The sequence below is a fragment of the Ictidomys tridecemlineatus genome, chromosome 3 (genome assembly GCF_052094955.1).
Source record: "Ictidomys tridecemlineatus isolate mIctTri1 chromosome 3, mIctTri1.hap1, whole genome shotgun sequence".
Lineage (NCBI taxonomy): Eukaryota > Metazoa > Chordata > Mammalia > Rodentia > Sciuridae > Ictidomys > Ictidomys tridecemlineatus.
The window spans coordinates 167,946,553-167,967,781 of NC_135479.1; the positions used below are offsets into that span (position 1 = coordinate 167,946,553).

The window sequence follows — 21,229 nt, forward strand, 5'->3', positions numbered from 1 at the left end:
CTCTATCTTGTCTGTTGAAATAGGAATTGTTGAGATATAAGACTCTAATTAAAAGCACAAAATTTCCCAGCGTTTTTATAACAGAAGAATTTTTCAAGCATCTCTTGCTTTTTATAAATTACAGCTATATTGACTTCTAGAGGTTTTTGTTCTCTTAAATTTTCAATATCTATGATCTCAAGCTGTGACTCTCCACATTCACAAGGATGTTGTGACAAGTGAACTGGAAATGTTTTATCTTTCTGAATTTCTTCAATGATAGCATAAACTTTGGGTACCAATATTTGATAATTGTTTCACAGTAATTCAATTTCATACTTTTGAGACCTCTAAAATGAGTTCACAAACATATTTTCTATATTTTTTTAACTAGAAGAAATTTATGTTTTCTTAGATGATCAAATATTTTTAGAAAGCATATTACCCATATATTACCGTTATGTATTAGATATTATGCAAAGGTCACTAGGGGCTAAGGAAGTCACTATTGTCTCATAGAAAACTGCCTTAGAAAGCTAAATAGATAATTGTCCACAGAGTCTCATTTGTCATCACTTTCATATTGTTATAACATTTTTCATGAACATTGACTCTATTCATTAATCTGGTTTTTTTAGAGAGTGAGAGAGGAGAGAGAGAGAGAGAGAGAGAGAGAGAGAGAGAGAGAGAGAGAGAGAGAGAGAGAGAATTTTTAATATTTATTTTTTAGTTCTTGGCGGACACAACATCTTTGTTGGTATGTGGTGCTGAGGATCGAACCCGGGCCGCACGCATGCCAGGCGAGCGCGCTACCGCTTGAGCCACATCCCCAGTCCCTATTCATTAATCTTATCGACTCTTTCTATATATTCAAATTCTTCAATTTTTTTTTTTGTAAATCATAGTTAATACTCTATATACTTCATGAGATTTTAAGCAAGTGTCCCAGGACAACCCAATCTCAACTTCTGAATGCAGAGAATGTTTTCTATATCCCAGATTATCTGTAATTTTTCATGTGTAATTTATATTTGCTCTGTTCTTTTACATGTATCTGAAAAATTTTATATTACAAGAATTTTGAGACTAGTTGTCACACACATCTCTGCAAGGAACCCTACGACATTATGGAATGAAAGTACAATTAATTCCAAACCTATCTCTGCCCTGTGACCTGGAATGGGTGATATTGTTTTCAGTATCCTCCTAATAAGATTTAGTGACCTCTTGGTCTCTTCACTTGGAAGAATGTTAACTGTGAAGAAAGTTTTACAAGGAAATTCTTTAAATGATAAATTTAAGAATCTTACATATCTGTTATCTAATTTAATTCTTTACTACTGTTTTTCTTTTTCCTCAGGAAATTATATTATTGTCTACTGTATTAAAGTAGATAAATGCTAATAAAACCTGAATCATTTAAATGCTTCTTTGTTTTTAATACTTATTAAAAGAGAATTCTTTCCATTTGCTTTAAGAAACTATTTAGTCTTATTACCTATTGATCCATCAGGATACATTAAATGACAAATAAAATCATAAATCCTATGGTTAAAATGGGTTGTATCTTCATGATTAAAAACATCAAAATGAAGATTGTGAAAAATTGCTTGCTCTAAAATTTTAAATATAAGCCATATAATCAATTAAATATAAATAATTTTCAGCATATATGTATTTATTTTTCAATGAATTTTTTGGATCTTACCTGCATATTTTAAAATTATATCTTGTAATCAGGAAGTCAGATGAATTATACTTTTCTATTGCACCTCATCCTAGTTTCCAGTACCAATTTTGCTAACATCTAAAATAAAAAGGGGGATAAAATATATAAACTATAAAAAACTATAAATCTTTTACGGAAGTAAATATTCTTGCTTGCTAGTATTAAAAGTAAAAATAAGTTTGAATATTTATCTTATCTAGATTTCACTGAGAAGAGTTTGCTTTATCATCAAGATCTCTGAATTTAGAAATATGTATGTGTGTATAATATATATTCTTGCTAAAGCATTTGGTATTAAGAGGAAAAAAATCTCACAGACTACCTAGTCAGAGTTAATATTTATATCCCTTATACTGCCAAATTATATTTTTCCATCAAATACTGAAGAAATTTTCCTGCAATGACATCAGTGTATTTCTATGGAGATATTAAGTCCTAAAAACATATAAGCCACTTGAAATTCATTAAAAGTGTCTTGTGAGACAATGAGGTAAAAATAAGTGACAGTCATTAAGGTCTGATAATCATCTTGCTGGTTTGTATATAACTGATTTGTTTTTTACAATTTTTTTTCACCGTTCTATCCAGAAAATACAAAACAACAAGTAAATTTCTCAGGCTATTTTGGCCCTCGTGCAAATGTGGAGTTAATGTGGATTATGAAAAAAAATAATTTTGGAGTGGAGACTAGAAGATTTCTCAGTTTCAATGAAAATCATCAACTTCTTTACTTTGTGACTTGAATTTATCCCCATAACCTGTAATGCACTCAGTGGATATTTGATTTTATTATTGGGTCTGTATACAAATTTCTCTGACTATTTTCTTGTGTTTTGGGTTCTTACCTTTCTTATGAGGCTGTTTACATACCACTGGTCACATTCACTAAAATGCATCTGTCAGCACATCTATGAAAGATCACTTCATTGCCTTCCTTACTATTGATACGTTGACTTAGCAAGAAGAGATTTCTTTGATAAGTCCAATCCTCAATTTCCAGCCCTCTGGCATTTTTTAGTACTCATTATTTGTTAAATGAATTTTAAAAATGATATTTTCCTGCTCATGAATTTATAACAGCACCTCATTATTTGTCAGACAAAATTTTCCTTATTTGGGGGTTGCAGATACTCTGCAGTCTGTCTGCATCTTTCACCTTGTTTTTGCTCAGCACCTCAGGAAAGGAGGCCATGACCATCATTCCCTGTTCCTTGTATATCTGCTTCAGTTAATTCGATGGCAGGCTTTCCCTTGCTTAGAGTAACATCTCCCTCTCTTTCCATTTCCATCCTGTTCATCCTCAAGCTCAAACATGAACTCTCCATGAGAAATTTTTCTGGTCTTTGTTATCAGATTGTCTTTTCTCTTCTTGATTTAATGCTATTTTTCCATCTTTATACAACAATTTCTACTTAAACAGGTGTGACTTGTATTTCTCTTGATTGTATAACTCCATATTAAAGAGAGGTATTATTTTATACTTCTCTAGGCTCTTTGATATATACGGAGCTAATTCTCAATAGATATTAATTTCCTTGGTGGCTAAAATATATTAGGGTACTGGATATAATGATAGTAGAGAGGTCACTGTGTGTGAGCAGTGTGTAGATGAAACTTCCTGTATTGGAGACATGGCTTCAGAAAAGGAACTCAAAATTTACTTGGAGAGAACAATATATCAGTTTCTAAGTAAAACACAATCCAGGCTGTGAGTCTTCATAAAGTACACACATTATATAGACATAGAGAAGGAAAACTTGGAAGAACGTTGACCTGTAGGAAAAAAGAAACATTTCTCAGAAGAAATGTCATTCACACAAACCTTGCAGGATAAATATGGTTATAGTAGGCAGAAAACATGAAAAGTATCTTAAGGAACCTCATGACAAAAGCCTGGAAGTTTGAAAGAACAAAATTAATAAAAAATTGGATAGCAAGGTAGGTTCGCTGAAGTGTACACATATGATATAAAGGGACACTTAGGAGTGAAATTGGGGGAATAGTGAATTAAATTGAAAAATGTCCTACTGGGCCCCTGGGTCCTTTTTAGTCTTCTGTCTCCATCGTTTCACTAAAACTTCTTTCTGGCAAGATCACAACCAACTTTAAATGTCATTTCAAACAACATCTGATTAATTTCTTCACCAAGCTATAGAATTTGGTAATACTGGAAGTCCCCTCACCTCTTCCTTCTGTGATAATTCTAATGGGCCCAGCTTGTTGTTCCCCATCTTTTACACAAGATCCTGTTTCTCCCTTTCCCTTTATGATGCTGTATTTCTATGGGCTCTGTCCTTGCCCTCCATCTTCTTTCATCATAGAACATTTCCTTGATTATCTATCTCATCTACTTTAGAGTTTCAATGGTCATCTATCTGCCTGTGGCTTCAGTAAAAGAGAGGTTGCAAACAACTTGTCTATATACTCGTATCATAAAATTATGTAGAAAATATTTTAATTATATGCATATTCTTCTTTGAATTAGATGCTCACAGAATACTAAAATATCAGCTATGTTACAGAACATAGAATCATAAAAGAAGATTGTATGAAAAGTGGTATGAAAATCACATTTTATATATGAAATCTAGAACATGTTTTATTACTTGTATACTACTAATACCAAAATAATAGAAATATAATATTTGAAAAAATTAATCATATATGGCTTATTATTTTTGAAATATTAGTTTGTTCAAGGAGATCTTTATTTTACTGTCTAACTTTTCTTTTAAAATTTATGTTTATCTGATAAATGCTGAGTTTAAATAGTTATAGGCACAGTGGACTATGTTGATACATTTATATACTATGTAAATATCAAATTGGAGTAATTACAATGTTCATTTTATTTTACTTTTTTGTACATGTGATTGAACTCAGGGGTACTTAACCACTGAGCCACATCCCAGGTATTCTTTTGTATTTTATTTAGAGACAGAGTCTCACTGAGCTGCTTTGCACTTCACTAAATTGCTAAGGCTGGCTTTAAACTTGTGATCCTCCTGTCTCAATTACTGGGATTATAGGCATGCACCACTGTGCCCAGCATCATTTTCTTTCTTTTTTTTTTTTAAGAGTATGATCTATGTTTATTTTATGAGGAACTCAGTAATTTCTATAGCTGTATATATGAAACAGAAATAATAATTGAAAGATAATTCAATGTTTTAAACATTTAATGATTATAATTTGTTTTGTAACCCATTATTAAATGTTTTTACATTTAATTAAATTTAATTCAATTGAGCAATGTATGTGCTTAATTTTATGTATCCTGTTTCTTTTTTTTTCTTTTCTTTTCTTTTATTGTTGGTTGTTCAAAACATTACATAGTTCTTGATATATCATATTTCACATTTTGATTCAAGTGGGTTATGAACTCCCATTTTACCCCATATACAGCTTGCAGAATCACATCAGTTACACTTCCATTGATTTACATATTGCCATTCTAGTGTCTGTTGTATTCTGCTGCCTTTCCTATCCTCTACTATCCCCCCTCCCCTCCCCTCCCTTCCCCTCTTCTCTCTCTACCCCCACTACTGTAATTCATTCCTCCCTCTTGTATTATTTTTCCCTTTCCCCTCACTTCCTCTTGTATGTAATTTTGTATAACCCTGAGGGTCTCCTTCCATTTCCATGCAATTTCCCTTCTCTCTCCCTTTCCCTCCCACCTCTCCTCCTTGTTTAATGATGGTCTTCTTCTCGTGCTCTTCTTCCCTAGTCTGTTCTTAATTACTCTCCTTATATCAAAGAAGACATTTGGCATTTGTTTTTTAGGGCTTGGCTAGCTTCGCTTAGCATAATCTGCTGTAATGCCATCCATTTCCCTCCAAATTCTATGATTTTGTCATTTCTTAATGCAGAGTAATACTCCATTGTGTATAAATGCCACATTTTTTTATCCATTCGTCTATTGAAGGGCATCTAGGTTGGTTCCACAGTCTTGCTATTGTGAATTGTCCCAGCATCATTTTCATCTGAAACACTTATTATTTCCTTGTGTGGCCAGCTTATGAACTCTTCTCATTTTGAAAAAATTATTATAATTTGTAGTAACCTATAGTTTCCCATGGTAGTATAGAGCACGATATCTTATTCAAACTATCCATGTTTTGGTTAATGTCTTGCAATTGTTCTTTCTCCCCTCCCTCCTACCATTTCCAGGCATTAGTTATCACTTCTACTTTCTTCTTCCATGAATGAAATTTATTATATTGTTTATTTATTTATTTATTATATTTTATTTAATTTATTTATTTTAGAATTTATTCTAAAATAAATTTTAGAACATTTATCATCTAATTTCTCAGTCTACATTAAACAAATTTAATAACAAAATTATTAATCTATAAAATACTGCTACTTTTTTTATTCCTTTCTTCAAATAGTCAAATATATGTGAAAAAGAAAAATGTAGAATATTGAGACTGGGTGTGGCGTGCAATAGTAGAAAATGCTTTACTTGTCCCCTCCTTGTATTTAATTTTTTAAAGAATTTAATATTTATTTATTTATTTGTTTGTTTGTTTTGTGCTTCTGAGGATCAGACTTAGGGCCTCACTTGTGCTAGGCAAATGCTCTACTACTAAGCTACAACTCCAGCCTTGTTCTTATATTTAACCTTTAAAATTGTGAAAACAATGCAGAGAGAGGAAATCAATAAAGTGGGAAGGGTAATGATTTAAATTGTTATTGAAAAATATATATCATTAGTTTATTAACAAAAGGGTCCATATAAGAGTGTCTATACAATGAAAAGATGACAAAAATTTGATCAATCTGATGAGACCTGCAGAAAGCCTTAATACACATCTTATATGAATCACAGACTGCAGGTTACTAGATATGAAGATTTCTATATTCATCTGAATGCAGAGTTTCTTTAACATCAGAGTGTGGTACTGAAGGACACTATGGCCACATAGTATTATAGGCCATTGCTGCAGAAGAAAGCAGTCTGCAGTCTCAGTAAGACAGAGAAAATAAAATTGTGCTATGCATTTATAAAGGGAAATCCTACTGTCCTCAGAAAAGAAGTTCTGTAACATCTTGGGAGTGATGGCACAGGAACAGCAGGAACCCATGAGAGCCATGTTGCCCAAGAAGATGTACAGTGGTATGTGAAGATGAAGCTCTATGTAAATCAAGGCCACCAACCTAGATTCCCACCATAGTAACCAGATAAATGGCAGAAGGGTCTTCAGGTCTGGGTGATTTGTGAATCCCATGAGTAAAACAACAGTTGTTCTTGCTGGAAAGTTGAGCATCTCTAGCAATTAGAGAAATGTAAATCAAAACTACTCTAAGGTTTCATCTCACTTCTGTCAGAATGGCAGTTATCAAGAATGCAGGTAAGGGCTAGGAATGTGGCTCAAGTGGTAGCGTGCTTGCCTGGCATGCACACGGCGCTGGGTTCCATCCTCAGCACCACATACAAACAAAGATGTTGTGTCCGCCGAAGACTACTAATTCTCTCTCTCTCTCTCCCTCTCCCTCTCCCTCTCTCTCTCCCTCTCCTTCTCTCCCTCTCTCTTTAAAAAAATAAATAAATAAAAAGAATGCAGGCAACAATAAATGCTGGCAAGGATGTGGTGAAAAAGGTACATTCATACATTGCTGGTGGGACTGCAAGTTGGTGCAACCACTATGGAAAGCAGTATGGAGATTCCTCAGAAAATTGGAAATGGAACCACCATTTGACTCAGCTATCCTATTCCTTGGTTTATACCCAAAGAACTTAAAATCAGCATACTATAGTGATGCAACCACATCAATGTTGATAGCAGCTCAATTCACAATAGCTAGACTATGGAACCAACCTAGGTGCCCCTCAATAGATATATGGATATATATATATCACATTTTATTTATCCATATAATATATATATATATATATATACTCAATGGAATATTATTTGGCTTTAAAGAAGAGTATAATTATGGCATTTGCACCCTTTCCCTCTCCCTTACTAGTTCCCAGTTAAGGGACCTCTCTTACAGGAGCTCCTATGAGCAGCACCTCGGTAACACTGTGCACCAAGCCTACTGAGACCTGTTTTGTGTTGGGCAGTTACTGTGCTGGGTTACCTGCCTCTAGGGAGAAGGGAGAGTTGGCAAATGGGTACTTGGCCAGCTGAAATTCTAATCTGCGAGCTGGCCCCACCAAAGATGGAGAGGAAGGTGACCCAAGATGGAGGGGGCCACTTCCAGTGCCAGGGTGTTGGGTCAGGTGTGGGGAACCAGGCGATGGTATTGTGCAATGTGTTTAGAGACAAGCTCTGTGGCATGCAGTGTTGTGGCTGTTGGCTATCTTCAGAGCCTATGGGACCTCCCCAGGTGAAGGCAGACTACCACACACAGGGGACTATGGCAGTAGAGGACTTGCCAAGTTGCAAGATGGAGGTGACCAGGGGATCCCCACTTTGGTAGATGGGGGTCCACAGGAGAGTGGTGGTTGGAGTTCCTGAGGGTGGGTGGCAGCTGAGTGTCCTGTGTGGCAGCAGAGCAGCATATGGGAGTTCTGTGCCAGTGTTGATGCAGTGATCCTGCTAAGGCCCCCGGGAGCCCTGTGTGGGTTAGTAGTTGGGCGTTGGATGTTGGCAGCTGGGAGTCTTGTTCTAACTCTGAGGCCCCGAACGCTGCTATGTGCATAATGCTAGTGATATCTGCATGAGAGCATCTGTGTAGGGATCCTCTATCACTCTCAGAGAAGCAGTATTCCCGCTAGTTGAGACCTGGGTCTTGGAGCAACACAGAATGCTGTGTTCCTCTGGCCTGCCATCTTGTATCACCTAAAAGACCCTTTCTTTTGCTAACATTCTCTCCAGGAATTTAAAATAAAGTTATATTGCCCTATGGGATCAATGTTTTGTTTAAAAATTAAGTGATTCTTTTGACCATTTAGATAGTTAAATGCTCAGAATTGCCAGGTTTTATTAAGGTTTTCTCTACCAATTTATCATTTCCTAGTTAATGTCACCTGGTGATATTTTCAAGAAAGCTCTATTTATCCTTTAAGACAGGTAAGAACATAAATTATCTTTAAATACCTTAATAAGTTAAAACTTTGTTTTATATTAATTTTAACACATTCTGGATCTTGGTCCTATCTTGTATACCAGATTTCCATAGGAATCATTTCTATTTTTTAAAATTTATTTATTTTAATTGGGTATATATGACAGCAGAATTCATCTTGATTCATTGTACACAATTGCAACATAACTTTTCATTTCTCTGGTTGCACATGATGTAGCATCTGACCATATGTGCAGTCATGCAAGCACCTACAGTAATGATGTCCATCTTATTCCACCATCTTTCCTGCCCCCATACCCTTCCCCTACACTCCCCTCCCTCACCTTTGTCCAATAAAATTATGCCATTTTTCCCATGCCCTCCATATGAATTATCATCCATTTATTAGAGAGAACATTTAACCTTTGGTTTTTTGAGATTAGCTTACTTCGCTTAGCATAATATTCTCCAACTGTATCCATTTACCTGCAAATGCCATGATTTTATTCTCCTTTAATGGTGAGTAATATTTCATTGTGTATATATACTACAGTGACTTTATCAATTTGTCTATTGAAGGGTAGCTAGGTTGGTTCCACAGTTTAGCTATTGTGAATTGAACTGCTATAAACCCTCATGTGGCTCTGCTAATATAGTATGCTGGTTTTAAGTTCTTTGGGTATAGACTGAGGAGTGGAATATTTGGGTCAAATGGTGGTTCCATTCCAAGTTTTCTAAGGAATCTCCATACTGCTTTCCAGATTGGTTGCACCAATTTGCAATCTCATCAGCAATGTATGAGTGTGTCTTTTCTCCCACATCCTGACTAACACTTATTGTTGCTTGTATTATTTATAACTGCCATTTTGACTGGAGTGAGATGAAATCTTAGAGTAGTTTTGATTTGCATTTATCTAATTACTAGAGACGTTGAACATTTTTTTCATATATTTGTTGATTTATTGTATATCTTCCTCTGAGTAGTGTCTGTTCAGCTTCTTAGCCCATTAATTCATTGAGTGCTTGTTTTGGGGGTGTTAAGTTTTTAGTTCTTTATATATCCTGGAGATTAGTGCTCTATCTGATGTGTGTGTGGCAAAAATTTGCTCCCATACTATAGGCTCTTCTTTCACCTCATTGATTGTTTCTTTTGCTGAGAAGCTTTTTAGTTTGAATCTATCCAATTCATTGATTCTTGATTTTATTTCTTATGCTTTTGGAGTCTTGTTAAGGAAGTCCAGTCCTAATAATAAAGATTTGGGCCTAGCATTTCTATACATCAGTGATGAATCCTCAGAAAGAGAAATTAGGAAAACTACTCCATTCACAATTGCTTCAAAGAAATGAAATAAAATAAAATACTTGGCAATCAACAAAAGAAGTGAAAGATCTCTACGATGAAAATTACAGAATACTATAGAAAAAAAATTGAATAACACCTTAGAAGATGGAAAGATCTCCCATGCTTTTAGATAGGCAAAATTAATGTTGTCCAAATGGCCATACTACCCAAAGTGCTATACAGATTCAATATGATTCCAATTAAAATCTCAACATCATTCCTTAAAGAAATAGAAAAAGCAATCATGAAATTCATATGGAAAAATAAGAGACTCAGAATAGCCAAAGGAATCCTTAGCAAGAAGAGTGAAACAGGAGGCATCACAATACCAGGCCATAAACTATACTACAGAACAATATTAACAAAAACAGCATGTTATTGGCACCAAAATAGACTGGTAGAACAATAGTACAGAATAGAGGACACAGAGAAAAACCCATATAAATACAGTTATCTCATACTGAACAAAGGTGCTAAAAACATATAGTGGAGAAAAGATAGCCTCTTCAACAAGTGGTGCTGGGAGAACTGGAAATCCATATGCAGCAAAATGAAACTAAACCTTCATCTCTCATCATACACAAAACTCAAAGTGGAACAAGGACCTAGGAATTAGACCAGAGACCCTGCACCTATTAGAGGAATTATTTCTCTTAATTATGCATTTGTCCTAATATTTTTCCTAGATTTAAGTGTCCTTTGTGCATATTTAACATTATGAAACTTTTTGAGAAAGTCTCCATTAATGGTGTGCACCTCATTCATGATAAATACCCAGTCTTATACACTTTCAAAGTTCTCTAATGTCTACATTTTTATTCAGTCCAATGGAGATTCTTCATTAATTTTATCACTTAGATTCATAAATTAATTTACTCCTGGAAATCTGCTATATATTTATTATAATTCAATGCTCACAGAAATTTGCTCTATATTTATTATCACTTGGCAACCATATTTCAGGTGCAGAAACAACATGGGTTTTAAAGAATGGTAAAATTATATTTCTTCTCTCCCAGAAATCAACATAAGTCTTTAGCTTTAAAAATATTTCAAATATAGTTTTGGATACAAGTCTACAATAGTTGTTCAAAATATGAACTGTTTTAAAAATTTTTGGTTAGTATTTCTCTAATTCTTATTTTTATCTGAAGTATATTTAATATATGATATTTCTATTCATTTATTTAATATAGTAAGCTTTTCTGGAATTTTATCACTAGAGGTTAATTATAATCTATGAGAAAAATAAATTGTCCATTATATTTTAGGTCTATTACCCTGATAAAATACCCCTCAAAATATTTGTTAAAATATGAAAATACTACTTTTGTCATTATTTTAATAACACTTATTGGCAAATAAACTGAAAATATTCATGTGAACTTTGGAAAGCAGGTTTGATTTTCAGTAATTATAATTTTATCAGGAGATATTACATCAGAAAATAATAGGTAAAAATTTATTTTCTCTTGCCAAATGCAATGTATTATTCTTCTGATTCAGAAATGACTTCACCATACAACCCAGAATTATTTTACAGGGTCCATTATAGACTTGCTCACATATTGGGTGATAAACTGTTACTTTTGAACTCTGAATACTCTGAATGAGCCACTTACTGAATGTCATTAGTTCTTTCCATAGTGTCTTCAATTTAGTGATGATCTAAAAAAAGTGTATAACATTCAAAGCAATAAAAATTATTAAAGTATTTTAAAGAACTATATTCACATTTTTATTAAAAATAAATTAGAAACTCCTTCTTTCACTGAGTTCACTATTGCCCACCTTATTGGACATGTGAAACTCTGTTTTATTGAAAATTAATATGAAAAATTTGGTTTTTACAATATTAGGGAATAAATTATGTAAATCTAAAATAACTTCCATACCTATATGTCAGTGACAATAATTATGTTAGCTTTAGAGCACAGTTAAAAGTTGTCTATTGATTCTAAAGGAATATCATTGAGATTAACCTCAGGGTAAATCTTTACTGATTCCTAATCCAAGATGCATGGTTCCCAAAATACCAGTAGCCAAACAAAATTAGTTAAATAGGGATGTATGTTGAGATTCTGAATTAAATCAAGTGGTCATAAATAAAGTCTATTTAAGGATAATCTTGATTAGTTGTACACTTAAGTCTCTTTTGTATCAAATCCTGTTTGCATAAGGACTCTAAAGGTTAGGAGAAAAGATTCATACTAATGATTTGAAATTCAAGTTAAAGAGAGATTTGAATAGTAAGTTGGGTTTCTGATCATTGGTGTGATCAATCAATGCTACTTTCCTTCTTCTTTTTTTTTTTTTTTTTACTTCTTGCAATGAATCTGACTAAATTCTATAAAATACTTCTCTGAAACTCTGCTATTACATTCCTTTATTTAACATATGCATCACAAGACAACTAGGGAAATAAACCATTTATTCAAGTATGACTGGCATGTAAATGTTTATTGTACACAACTCCATGACTTGGAGATAAGTATATGCCCATGAAACTCTCATGAAACAAAATTTGATACATGTATTCAAACATGACACAATATCACAGTATCATGTACAGTTTTTATGTTTTTATACATTCCATTAAATATCCAGGATATACACAGAATCAAAAAAAAAACTTAACACCAAAAATCAAATAATCCAGATAACAAATGGGAAAAGGAACTAAACAGACATTTCTCAAAAGAAGAAATACAAATGGGGCTGGGATTGTAGCTTGGAGGTAGAGCACTTGCCTCAAACGCATGAGGCACTGGGTTCTATCCTCAGCACCACATAAAAATAAAGACATTTTGACAATCTACAACTAAAAAAATTTAAAAAAAGAAATACAAATGTTCAACAAATACATGAAAAAATGTTTAGCATTCCTAGCAAATCAAAAGTATACTGAATTTCATCTCTGTTTATTCAGAATAGAACAACCAAGAATACTAATAGAAATAAATGCTCTCAAGAATGTTGGGAAAATGTACACTCAAACATTGTGAGTGGGACTGCAAATTGGTATAATCACTGTGGAAAGCAGTATGAAGATTCCTCAAAAGACTAGGAATGAAGCCACCATATGACTCACTCCTTCATATTTTTCCCCAAGAATTAATATCAGCATTCTATAATGACATAGACACATTAATATTTATGTAACAATACTAAATATTAATTCACAATAGCCAAGTTATGAAACCAGCCCAGGAACCAAATAACAGATGAGTGGATCGAGAACATGTAGTATATGTACACCATGAAATTTTACTTCATCATAAAAAAGAATAAATTATGACACGTGCTGGTAAATGGATGGAACAGGAGAACATCAATTCTAAGTGAAACAAACCAGACTCAGAAAGCAAGAGTCAAAAGTTTTCTCTCTTATGGGAAACTAGAGGTAAGTAAGGAGAAAGGAGGGGGGGATTAGATTCCATAAAAATAGAGGGTAGGTCAGTTGAGTAAAGTAAGGGGACTAAGGATGTAAGTGGAACAGGAAAAGGGAGGAACTTCAGAATGAAATTGACCAAATTACATTAGCTACATATATGAATACACTACAGAGAATGCCATTTTATGCATACCTGTAAATCACTAATTTATAATAACCAAAAAATAAATAGAAGGAAGGCCAGTATAACAGAGAAAAGGGAACAGGTACAGGTCATAGTGGAGGGAAAGAGAAAACACTGGGGACTGAAATAGAGTGAAATATATTCCAGCATGTATAATTATGTCAAATGGAACCCTATGATTATGTAGGTAATTTCACTCAAACACCATTAATATTTTAATATTTTACAATGAAGTGACTGTTATCTGCTTTCTCAGTTTTTGGAGGTTTAGAAAAAGCACGATCAAATTAAAATAAACCATTCAAGAAATATTATACTTTTTTATAGAAAATTACCAGAGTGCCTCTTCATAATTCTTTTCATAACATTTGTTACTTCCTTGTTTCTTAGGCTATAAATGAAAGGATTTAATAAAGGAATGACTAGAGTATAAAAAATGGCAATTGGTTTTTCTGTATCTCCTTCATTGACTGAACTTGGTCTAATATACATGAAGAGAAGAGAACCATAGAATATTGACACAGAAAGGAAATGGGATGCACAAGTAGATAGAGCTTTGCCTCTTCCCTCTTTAGATTTCATTGTGAATATAGTGAAAAGGATATAGAAATAAGAGACTAGGACAATAGTAATAGTGAAAATTTGAATTGATCCTGCCAAGATGAATATCATCAATTCATTGATGTAAGGATCAACACAGGAAAGTCTGTATAATGGAAGGACATCACAAAAAAAGTGATTGATCTGGTGAGACTCACAGAATACCAACCTAAATAAAAGCCCAACTTCAACCATGGGATGAAGGATTCCAGCTATGTAGGCTCCTGTGGTCATCTGAATGCAGAGTTTCTTTGACATCAGGGTGTGGTACTGCAGTGGTCTGCATATGGCCACATAGCGGTCGTAGGCCATTGCTGCCAGAAGAAAGCAGTCTGTAGTCTCAGCAAAACAGAAAAAATAGAATTGTGCCATGCATTCATAGAGGGAAATCCTTCTGTCTTCAGAAAAGAAGTTCTGTAACATCTTGGGATTGATGGCACAGGAACAGCAGGAATCCATGAGAGCCAGGTTGCCCAGGAAGATGTACATTGGTGTGTGAAGACGGCGCTCCATGTAAATCAAGGCCACCAACCCTAGATTCCCTACTATGGTGACCATATAGATGGCAGAGAACACCACAAACAGAAGGGCTTTTAGGTCTGAGTTTTCTGTAAGGCCCATGAGGATGAATTCATTTGTACTGGAGTGATTGGCCACAAGCATTCCTGACTTCTTTGCTGAACTATGTTGTAGAGAAATTCAATTGACATCATAAGTAGAAATGTCTAACTCACCCCTCTAATTATCATATGTATCAAGGGTAGCATCTTTTCTTCAAATCACCCTATGCTCTCTCCTGAAAATTGGCAGTTATAACATGTTAGGTGTTGCGAGAATATAGCATAATTTTTGCACACAGGATTTGCCTTGAAATTTCTCATGTATTCATTGTGTGAAAAAGTTCTTTCTACCTAGGTCCGTGGAATGTCTCATAGTTGGTTTATTAACTTGACATTTCTGAATTAAAATATATGTTCTCATGGTAACTTTCTTCTTAGCAAATTAAAAAAAAATTGTACATATTTCTTTATGAAATTGATTCAATATTTTAAAGTAATCGGTCTTTTGATATTCTAAACAACCAATAGGCTAATTATTTAAAGCTGTGCAAAATTACAGTGAGTTTGAGAAACAGTTTCTCTAGCTTATTAAACTTTCCCAGATAATTTTATCTAGGAATATTTTATAAAAATTTCTAACTATTTTAATAGGGTAGAAATATAAAAACCTTTAAAATTCTTAATAAATTATAAAATCTTTTTTATATTCATTTAAACACATTTTGAATCCTACCTTTATTTTTTTCTACCATTCCTTGTTTATTATCCACTTGTCCTAATATTTTTCTCTGTGTGTACTATATGCATATTAATATTATGAGACTTGTTGAGAAAGTCTCCATTCATAGTGTACATATTCTTAATGAATATTATCTTATATGTAGTCTCATGCACTCTCAAATTATTGTCTAGAAACCAATGTCTATATTTTTGTTGAGTCTCATAGAGATTCTACATTTTTTGATTATTTAGAAACTAAATTACTCCCAATATGCTATATATTTATTGAATTTCAATGCTCACCTCACTTTACTTTATATTTACTATTACTTGGCAACAATATTTCAAATATAGAAACAACATAGGTTTTAAAGAATAGTAAGACTGTCTTTCTCCCAGAAATTTCTACAAGTTATTGGGTTTACATATTTTAGATATTAATTTTTGACAAGAGTATATAATAGTTGTTAAAATATTCATTGTTTTAAAAACACATTTTGGCTATTTCTTTGCTTCTTATTCTTGTCTATACTGAATTTCATAAACCGTTTTGCTCAAATAATGTGATAAGTTTCTAGAGTTTGATCGCTAGACACTTATAATCAATGAATAAGTTGTCCATTATATTTGAAGTAGACTACACTTTTAAAATATCCCTCAAAATTTATTATTTTGAAAATAATGTAAAAATATAAAATACTGTTCTGTCATTATTTTTGCAACACATATTGGTAAATATGCTGAAACTATTTATGTGTACTTGGGAAAAATAGTTTTTTGTTTTCAAAAATTATTATTTTATTTAGGAGATGTTGTATCACAAAATAATTAGTGAAAACAAATTTTCTCTTCTCCAATTCAAAGTATAATTATTCCTCTGAATCGGAAATGACTTTTACTATATGACCCAGAATTATTTTACCAGGTCCTTTATAGACTTACCTGTATGTTTGGTGATAAAACTATAGTACTTTTGAACTCAGAATACTCTGAATGAGCCACTTACTGTGTGTCATTTGTTCTTTCCATAATGTCTTCAATTTAGAGACAAACTTAAAAAATTAAATGAATAAAATTCAAATACCATAAAAAATTACTAAAGTATTTTAAAGAAATATGTTCAAGTTTATATTATAAATAAATTAGTAATCTATTTTCACACTGAGTTTACTGATGAACATTTTATCATAGGGTCTTGGACACCGAATGTTCTACATTTTAGGGAAATCAAGATTTAAAATGTGGTCTTTAAAACATTAGGGAATAAATTATAAAAATCTAGGACAGTTTTTCTATTCATAGGTCAGAGTAAACAATTAGGTTAGCCTCGGGGTACAGTTAAAGTTGTCCATTGATTCTAAAGGGATTTTCTTGGCACTGACATCAGGGTAATTCTGCACTGATTCTCAGTCTGAGAGGCAGGTTTCCCAAAACACCAGTAGCCAAAGCAACATTAATGAAAAAGGAATACAGGTTAAGATTCTGGGGTTCAATCAAATGGCCATCACTAAAGTCTGTTTATAGATTGGATCATGATTTTTTGCACATTTAATTCTTTCTTTGTGTTTTTTTCTCCTTCTCTTTCTCAAATCTTATGTACATGAAAACTATAATGGACAGAAAAAAGATTTGTACTGATTACTTGAAGTGAAAGTTAAAGAGATATTTGAAGAGAGAGTTGGATTTGATTTGTAGAGGCAAAATGTAATATGATCAACTAGTGCTGCTTTCCTTTATTTCATGTCTTACAATGAATTTGACCAAATACTTTAGATTCATTCTCTGAAACTCTGACTTTGTGTTCCCTTATTTAATTTATGCATCATAAGATGACTAGAAAAAAGCTACTTATTAAAGTATGATTGGTTTGCAAAGCTGTCAAGATTTATTGTATGTATCTTCAAGAATTTGGAGATAAGCATACTTTTGAAAACTCCTATCACCACATAATGGAAACAGTTATTGAAACCTGATATAGAACCCAATAACACATGATTTTTTTATGTTTTTTGCATCAGCTAAAAAATTAAAAATAAAATTTTATCTTTTTCAAAAAATTTGGACCTTTAAGCAATGTTTCAATACCTGTTTATTTTGAGCTCTTGGTTTTAGAGATTCAGCCAGTGATTGGCAGGCCACATTACTCTGGGCCTAGAGGCAGAAGGACCCGTTGACTGGGAAGCAGAGTGAGAGGGCAAGGGGTTGAAGAGAAGATGAACCTTTCCAGAGCATGTCAACAGTGACCTACCTCTTCTAGTCATGTCCCACCTGCCTACACTTACCACCCAGTTAGTCCATTAAATGTAGGATGGACTAATTAAAATTAGGTTAATTTTGTCGTATTCCAATCATTTCATCATTGAATATTCTCACATTAACACAAAGGACATCTTAAATCCAAGCCATAACAAAGCACAAAAGACATCTACAAATAACGAATAAACCAAGAAAGCCAGAACATGGGAATATGCTAGAAACAGAGGATTTATACTTGTTACAAATTAGTGTTACAGATAAGAATTTTAAAATCTTGATTAAAACTGACATTCAGTTTCTAACTTCAAAATCGAATGAAACTTTTTGAATGGCCACTGGCTTATCAGATTACCACCCTAGTATTTGTTACTAGCTTAAAATCTTTTTTTTTTACTTTTTTTTTACTTTTTTTTATTGGTTGTTCACAACATTAAAAAGCTCTTGACATATCATATTTCATACATTAGATTGAATTGGGTTATGAATTCCCAATTTTACCCCAAATGCAGATTGCAGAATCACGTCGGTTACACATCCACAATTTTACATAATGCCCAATTAGTAATTGTTGTACTAGCTTAAAATCTTAAGGGAAACAACAACTAAAGCTAAATTCCCATCAATTTAAAGGATAGTGATATAACATCACAAATGACCACTGTGTGACAAATTCAGGATTCTAGATTCCATAGAGATATAGAATTGAATTAGCTTTCATACTTTATGTGAATTTACACTACTGTAGAGAGAGGCAATTTTGTTTAGGTTAACCTAGATTTGTGAGAAAACCTTTTGCAGAAGGTTTACTCTTATAAACACGGTGGCATTTAGGGAACTATTTTCCTTTCAGAAATAACAATTTTACAAATGAAACACTGGGCTAAATTTTAAAATATGAGCTTTGGTTTAGCTCACATTTTCTATATATGATCATGGTACAGGTTTAGGACTTCCTCCATCCATCCTATAAATTTCTAACCAAAATACATTTTTTAAAGTTAGTATGTCTCAAACTTCAAAATACCCAACCACTTCAAAGTTAGGAGAGCATTGCATTATCCCATGAAGCTGCATATTTTATCATATGTACCAAAAAAATTGACAATGCTCATTCCAACATTCATCTGTTACAAATTTATTTTATAAAGCTTATACCACCCAGCATGTATTAACCTCTGACATGTAACTCCCTATAAAGATAAATCAAAGACAAGAAAAGTTTACTGTTTTAGAAAGAAGGTACACATTCAGTTATTATTTTCAAACATCATTGCACTTTAACTTCCCCAATTTGACTAAACATTCATGAAATAATCTACAAACTACTTTCAACAAATAACACTTTTAGGCAGATATGACTGTGCTAAATTCTTTATTATGTATGAACTAAACAAAGATTAAATGGTGAAAATAGAGCTGGGGGATATTGTGTCTTCTCCAAACTGCAAGGAACCAAAAAAAGTGTGGTGGAACCTCCTTTGAAAGTCACCACTCTTGTGGTTTGCAAATGTCTGCTTCAACATCTCCCTGTGTTTATGACTGGTTTGGTGATCTACTGTGTGTAGATTTCTTCTGATAACTTTATGGAATGAATCAATAAAGATAACCTGAATGAATTTTTATGTGGAATCTTCAAGGATCCTGTTAGAATTCAGGACTCACAGAATACACACAGTTGCTTCTAGCTTACTCCTCAACAACAGGCTTTCACACCAACTTTACCTGGTTAATGGTATAATGGACAGCCTTGCCATACATTACATCCTTAAGAACAGGGCATTTGCAGACACTATGGCATGTATGTATCCTGCAGATGACATAACCCTGCCTGGCCTTGTATCCCAGTCTGTACACTTTATCTGGGGGAATTGGGTAGAGGGCCCTGTGAAGCAGAGAGCAGGTGGTACTGCCAGCAGGGGACCTAAGAGAAGAGCACATCATATCAGACTGCTTCTTTCTCCACAACTCCAAGATGTACTTGTATGCAACCATTGTGACTTACCTGATGGCTGCTATCTGTTAAAAAGGAAGAAGCATTTCTTTCCTGTCCAGATATGTTTTTGTGGATTTCTCTAAATACAAAAGAAATTCATTTCCCAAAAACTTCCAAAAACATCACTTCTTTTGTCCCACTGGTCCCAAATAAATCACATAATCTTCTATCAAATTCGTTTGGGAATCAATGTTCATAAGGACTAGACATGAGTTATTCGGAAATGTATGGCATGAATTATGGTATTATTAGAAGAGGGAAAGGGAATCAAGAAATGTACTTTTGGTAACTGAAAATGTCCATAAACATAGTATGTACACTCTCCATTCAATTAAGTTTCTCAATTTTGTGATCTTTTCATTTGTTTACACTCTTAAAACGTAAGTATGTTCCTAAAGAACTGTTATTTGTGTAGGTTGTATTGATCTGTATTTCACATATTAGATATTAATATTGAAAAATTTAAAAATGTTTTAGTCATTTAAAAGTAAAAATAATGAACTCCACTATACATTAACTAACATAATTCCATTAAAACATTCTGAAGGAAATATGTGCTGTATGCAGATGTCAGGCACTGTTTTGAGTACTGGTAATACAAAATCAGATGTGACATGATGGAGGCAGGAAGAAAGTAGGCTTCATTTTATTTACTAACAGTTAAAATTAATATTTTAAAAATATATATGTATACTCCTCTTTTTTCTTAAATCATGCTTGAGTTCTGATCTCATCACCTAATATGTGATTTTTTTTCTAATCAATTACCAAGTCAGTTTGCTGATACAATTATTTTACACTATTGCTGGGAAGACACCAATGTCTCATGCCTCTAAATAAATTCAGATTCTCAGAATGGCATGTAAGTTTCTCAGTAATCTGACACACTTCCCCCTCCCCTTCCCAAATACACCAAGGATCTCTCCAACGGTTAGCCACTATGATGGCTCTGTTCCACTGTGCACCCATCTTCTCACAGGCAGAGACACACTGATTTTTCACAAACATAGATTCTGATCAGTATAATTTATGTTTTGCTCCAATGATCAGATTTTTTCCCATCCTTAATTGTACTGTTTATATCTCATGCTACTTTATAACTAAATACCTCAAATAATATTATCTCCATTTCCTGAATCCCCAAGCATGTGGAAAAAATAAAGTATTGATTTACACTCCAGTTTGTTTTGACTTACCTAGTTGAACTTAGGCAAGCTAATCAACATATCAGTGCATGAGGTTTTCATTCAAGAAAAAAACAAAAAGAATGTCTCTTTAGTTAATTATTTAATACACATGAAAAGTCTAGCCTATATTTAGTAGAGAATATATTTCAGAAAATTATTTTTCTTTTATGTTTCTTAATTTATTTGGTGAATAAATATTTTTGTCAGGTGCCAAGGATTTTCACTCCTTTTTTTTCTTTCATTTATTTTTGAAAAAAATGTT

General features: G+C 33.2%; 1 protein-coding gene and 1 pseudogene across 1 annotated transcript; both read right to left on the reverse strand.

The window, feature by feature from the left end:
- Positions 1–6,403: 6,403 nt before the first annotated feature.
- Positions 6,404–6,981, reverse strand: LOC101959037 (olfactory receptor 5K16-like; annotated as a pseudogene).
- A 6,991-nt stretch (positions 6,982–13,972) lies between these two features.
- On the reverse strand, positions 13,973–14,914 carry LOC144375751 (olfactory receptor 5K3-like). The gene has a single exon (XM_078041185.1). The coding sequence runs from the start codon at positions 14,912–14,914 to the stop codon at positions 13,973–13,975; it is 942 nt and encodes a 313-aa protein (XP_077897311.1).
- Between the last annotated feature and the right edge of the window lie 6,315 nt (positions 14,915–21,229).

Coding starts and splice junctions, on each gene's coding strand:
- LOC144375751 (XM_078041185.1), bottom strand. CDS start 14,914: ATGCTTGTGGCCAATCACTCCAGTACAAATGAATTCATCCTCATGGGC.